Here is a 5,911-nt window from a genome sequence, read left to right as displayed (position 1 = left end):
TTAAAATAAATCCCAATGATTCAAGCATCAATGACTCTAATATCACTTGTTGGGAAAAATACTTGTAAATCACGGAATTCATAATGCTAAATCATTAAGAATTTGACTGAATATTTAAGCGGGAGCGTACCTGGAGCTATTTATATGAATTATTTAGGACGTGTCTTGATCTTCCAGATGTAATCACTCTTTTTCTTGAGAGAATCTTTTATTTTTCTCTTCTGAACTATTTTTAAATTGGAAAGAGAATAGAGAACGTGATAACATGCTATATGGATACCATTATTTTTGGAACTCATTTTGCAATCACGTTTACAGGCACCTAGACCCGTGACATGACTCTTGCATGTCGTTAACTTGATCTAGTCAGACCTTTGGTGGCCTCTAGCCAACAATCAACCCCGTAGTGTCATGCCATACTAATGGTGATTGTATTTAATGGCTCATGTCACTTTAATTTCAAGTCATCCGAGTCTATTCAAGTGACTTAATTTCTCATTTCAGAAAAATTAAATATGCAGAACTTATATACGTATGGCCTAGATTTTGTTTCATCCATTCGTTTCATTTTTATTAAACAGAAACTACTTAAATAATTGATCAAAATAGGATCCTACCTGAATTATTTTAATACCACTTTCCAGTGTTTCATTCATAATGATAGTATTATATCTATAAATCAATGTATTTAAACAAGAGGGATTTATAAAAGGAATTTAAAATAAGAAGTTGGTATTTACACTCTATTTTGTTTTATCTACACTCCACTTCGTGTAAAATATGTGTCAAATTTATTCAGAAATAGAGTATAAATAACAAAAAATTGAGTGTAACTATCAAATCCCTTTAAAATAATACCGAAAGGATTCAAATTATTTACGTGCACAGAAATTATGTGCATGGTATAATCCACCCTCAGTATTAACAAGAAAACATCTCCATTGAATTTACCTTTTTAATCTAATGGGGGTAAAAACATCGTTTTTTTTTTTGCATAGTTTATTTACATACACTAATCCCCACCTTTATAATTGAGAAGATTAGATTTTTTGTTATGTGACTGACATGTTTTTCATTTTTGGTCATATTGTCGAGCAATTTACTGTCTCATGACACTAATTTAATTTGCATTTTTTCGATTTCAGTTCTTTTTCATCGGAATGATGACTTGTCACGGGAAAATTATCACGTGACTATGGAGATTGCCAACATGTACGATGCTACGTATGCTCTCCAGTGAAAAAGGATAAATTTTTAAAAAGAGTAGAAGTTAGTTAATCAAGACTGCGAGTTAGTCGATAACATGACCAAAAATGAAAAACATGTAAGTTACATGACCGAAAATATAATCTCCTCTTATAATTCTATTTATTTTAAGATTTTTTAAACTTTTCCGAGGAAAAAAATATCCAACCAGGCTCTCTGATAGAGCTCGATCCATGAAATTAGTACTTTTTTGCCCAAAAAAAAAAAATCCCCCTCAATTAATGTGTGGGTTGATAGGGAAAAAAAACCTTCTATCAGACGAGTCTGCCGTGTGAGACTGGCGCACATGTTATGCTCTAACATTCATATACAACATTTATTTGTTTGATGTACCATCGCTTTAGTATTTAATGCAATCCAAGAATTTTGCATTAAAAAGGCTTCAATCCAAAGTTCTCCTAGCCGCAGCTTCTTTTGCGGCTTCTGCCTCCCCAACCACACCAGACCAAGACCCTGGGTTCCGAGCTGTGAGCTAGCATCATTACACGTTACTCGGGTCTACGTTACATCGAAAAAGATAAAAAAGTTGCTATAGAAAAATTAATGAGTTAAATTATAGATACATGTTTTAAATTTTTTATTTTTGAATCTTTGTTTTAAATTATTCTGAAATTAAGTTGTGTTTGGATCGATAGATCTATATATTTCTTTTGCGGTTAAACTGTCTACAGTTGGATAGTGTTACCAATGATTAGAAGGTGCATATCATCTTTCAAAAACTGCATACTTAAATTCCAACAAATTGTCGATACAACTTAATATATGACCACTTTAACATTAAAATTATATCTTATTCAAGATATCATATATAAATCGGAAAATAGCAAAATGGGTCATACGATTTGGCCTAATTTAATATATATTAGTTTTAAAACTTTGGAAAATTTTTTTTTGTCTGTTTATATACATTTTTAGGTTTTAAGATTTAAAATATATTATTTATTATATTACATTAATATTTATAAAATATGACAATATTTTGATTTGACTGTTCGATTAAACTGATTTGATCGATTGAATTATTTTTTTAAAAAAATATCTAGAGTAGGTCTCTTGTGAGACGGTCTCACGAATCTTTATCTGTGAGACGGGTCAACCTTATCGATATTCACAATAAAAAGTAATACTTTTGGCATAAAAAATAATATTTTTTCATGGATGACTCAAATTAGAAATATGACTCACAAAATACGACCCGTGAGATCGTTTCACACAAGTTTTTGTCAAATATCTATTGGATCACCCATCCAAATACGAAAATATTTGCATGAATATCCATTTCAAGAGTTTCACACAACAAACCCTCTCTTTTTCATTTCAACCACTTTATTTATTTACATTTACGAACACAAAATAAACAAATAAAATGTGGAGCCCATCTGCTCCAGCCAAATCAACGCCCGCGGCCCCTTTATATACCAATCAGCCCTCTTCTTCAACGAACGCACAAAAATCCCTCCAATGGCCAAAGGAGGAAAGCTCACCAAGATCAAGTCCGTCCTCAAGAAGATGCAGTCCTTCAAACTCGGCCGTTCCAACTCCAGCTCCATCGCCGCCGCCAATTCTTCCGACGACGACGACGTCCCAAAGGACCTCCACGCGGTCTACGTCGGGAAGTCGCGGAGGCGCTACCTGATAACCTCAGACGTCATGGAGAACCCTCTCTTCCGCGAGCTCGTCGAGCGGCGTGGCTCCGATGGCGATCTCGCGTCGTTCACCGTGGGATGTGAGGTGGTGCTATTCGAGCACCTTCTCTGGATGCTGGAGAACGCCGACCCTCAGGCGGAGTCGCTAGGCGAGCTAGTGGAGTTCTACGCCTGCTGACGACGCGGCGGTGTACATTTTGTATGAATTTACATTTTTCTCCTCTTTTGGTTAATTAAAATGTGAGTGATTAAATTAGCGGTGTGGATTTATTATACATTTGAGGAAAAGAGTTAATTCACGGCGAGGATTAACCGGTTAACCCATTTTACACTGCTAATGTTATTATTAATTCAGAAAAATAGCCATATAGCGCTCTCTCTGTATTTCAAATAATTGTACTTCGTGTTGTTATTTGTTATATATCAGAAAAATCATTGTCACAGTCTCTTCGTATTTTGATCTTTCGAATTTTCATTATTTCGAGATATACATTATCAGTGTTCTAAAAATGGATAAGTTGTCTAAACATATTCATCTGTTTAGACAAGTTTCTAATTTTTCATATATATATATATACATATATATAGATATAGATATAGATATAATAGGCCGTCACCTGGAAAATTTGGACACAAAATGGAATCTAGAAGTGTACTAATTTTGAACTAAAAAAGGGGAAGAAAAGACAGGTGTTTGTTCTCACGGACTCATCCTCTCGCACATCAAGGGACTCTTTTTACAGTCTTATTATTTTAAAACAAATGTATTAGCTGTAAAGGCGAGCATGTTTACCAAATCTTTAAAGGCTTCGGTTTATGAAATCCTAAAAAGTTTGTTCTGTAACCACTAAAAAATTCGAAAGGCTTGATGTGATGGGATTATAATTGTCAGGATGTCAAATTCATACATGACCTGAAAACATGATTTGATTTGATTTGATTCGATTTGAAAAAATCAAAGTTTGAGTTGAAAGAGGGGTTATATCAGGTTTAACTCGATATCCAACCCAAAAAAGTAATTGGAATTGGGTTAATTTGAGTTNTGTTTAAATTAAAAATTATTATTATTTAATTTTATTTAAAAATTTTAAAAATAAAAATCGTGTTGAGTCGGGTTCGGTTTTGGGTTCGGGTTAAGAGTTATCGGTTTAGTTCGAGATCATTCGAACAACTTTTTGATATTATCATGCATCAACCCAATTCGAACTCACCTGAATTGACATCCTTATTGATCACTAATCTATCATAATATAATAAGAAAATGTTATAATATGTTTCAAACTCCAATTCGTGTGTAATCAATATTAATCCAATCTTATTTCTAGGAATAGTAATTCTCATTGGAGACCGACTAATCTATATTTAGAGTAAAAAATAATAGACGGTTTCATATGAATTTTTGTGTTATGAGAAAGTTGATTTTAAGAGACTAATATGAGTTCACTGTTCAGCTACGAGAAAACTGTGAATGTTCGGTGCATGCGTTAGTTTATTTTTGATTTTGTTAATATTTTTGTTTCAAAATTGGTTGGCGAAAAATATATATAATTTATAAAGTGTGTTTGGATTGAGTCTTTTAATTAATACAAATTCATAATTGTCAATACAATTTTGGTTTGTATATTTTTTTAAGAGACTCCCAAAGCCCCATGCTATCAATTCAGCATTAATTGTCACTAGTGGATCGACGCACGTGTTGTGTACTTGTATAATGTTTTTTTATAGTTCATTTGGTTTATATTTAAATGATTATCAAAATGTAATTATAAGATATAGTGATTGACTACACTGTAAATTTAAAAAATACATAGAAAAATATCAAAGTAGGAATTGAACCTACAACTTGATGCTCTATCCACTGAGCTACATGTGACTTACTGTGGGGACCCGGACGCTAATCATGTTCTTAATCGTCATTGAGACTAATTAATCAATTATAATAAACAAGGTCTAAATTTTTTTTTTTTGAAATATAATATCAAATGCGGAACGTAATGGAATCACTCTACTATACATATCAGTATAAAAGTAAAGTACAAGTCTTGTACTATATACAATCATTTAAGACTAAGGTTTAACGACTACATATCAAGTGTTCAACCCTATCTCAGATCAAGTCCGTAGTCTCCACTCTAATCACGATCTCTCTCTTCATCTCCTCGACCCTGAACCTGTCCCACCTGTTGTCATGCACACATACAAACACGACAACAGCCGGATAACTCCGGTGAGAACAAATCCCAGTATAAATCAACGAAACATGCAATCATATAATTAATATAAAGCATGAAGCAGATATCAGATATATATCAAAATCTGAAACATAATTAATATCAAACTATCAATCATACTCGTGACTCCACGACTCAGACTAGACTCAATCCTAGTCTAGGGATCCCGGTTTCCAGACGTTGGTATTCCTATATCGACCAACAGTAATAGAAGAAACTCCGATTCTATCCACGTCGATATAACCAAACATCCAGTGTCTTGACCTATCCGTCACAGACTGTGGCACTATCGCCAATACACTATCTTGTGACATCGTGCAATGTGCCCGTGGCGATCCCGCCACTATCAGGTACTTCTGTCACAAGATCACTCGTCTAATATTCGTCTAACACATGCTCTCTATCCATCAATAGAACAAGCATATCAAATCAAATCAATGCAAATAATAACAAATAGTATGTGATTTAGGGAAACACAAGTATATCCTACTTGTGTCGATCTCCCAATACCACATTGACTTTTACCTTTCTTTTATCGCAGTTCTGATGACGTTCCTGTCTGGGATTCAAAGTCTGTCAACCCTCAGTCTGGTAATGACAATATCAAATAATACCATATTAATATACTGCTCAGATCAATATCGAATCTGATAAATCTGGATTTAATTCAAAATTAGCGGCATAACGGAACAATCCCGATATCCCCGTCAATATCATCTCAACCGATATTAATTACAATCCATAACCCATATCCAATACAATCTGTAA

At 33.7% G+C, this 5,911-nt stretch overlaps 1 protein-coding gene across 1 annotated transcript; it reads left to right on the top strand.

The window, feature by feature from the left end:
* The first annotated feature begins 2,699 nt into the window (after nt 1-2,699).
* On the top strand, nt 2,700-3,224 carry LOC140963196 (auxin-responsive protein SAUR76-like). The gene has a single exon (XM_073422482.1). The coding sequence runs from the start codon at nt 2,728-2,730 to the stop codon at nt 3,088-3,090; it is 363 nt and encodes a 120-aa protein (XP_073278583.1). The 5' UTR covers nt 2,700-2,727; the 3' UTR covers nt 3,091-3,224.
* Nucleotides 3,225-5,911: the final 2,687 nt, after the last annotated feature.

This window comes from Primulina huaijiensis, chromosome 17 (genome assembly GCF_012295235.1).
Source record: "Primulina huaijiensis isolate GDHJ02 chromosome 17, ASM1229523v2, whole genome shotgun sequence".
In the NCBI taxonomy this organism is placed as follows: domain Eukaryota; kingdom Viridiplantae; phylum Streptophyta; class Magnoliopsida; order Lamiales; family Gesneriaceae; genus Primulina; species Primulina huaijiensis.
This window is presented reverse-complemented; position numbering and strand designations above follow the sequence as displayed.

Coding starts and splice junctions, on each gene's coding strand:
- LOC140963196 (XM_073422482.1), top strand. CDS start 2,728: ATGGCCAAAGGAGGAAAGCTCACCAAGATCAAGTCCGTCCTCAAGAAG.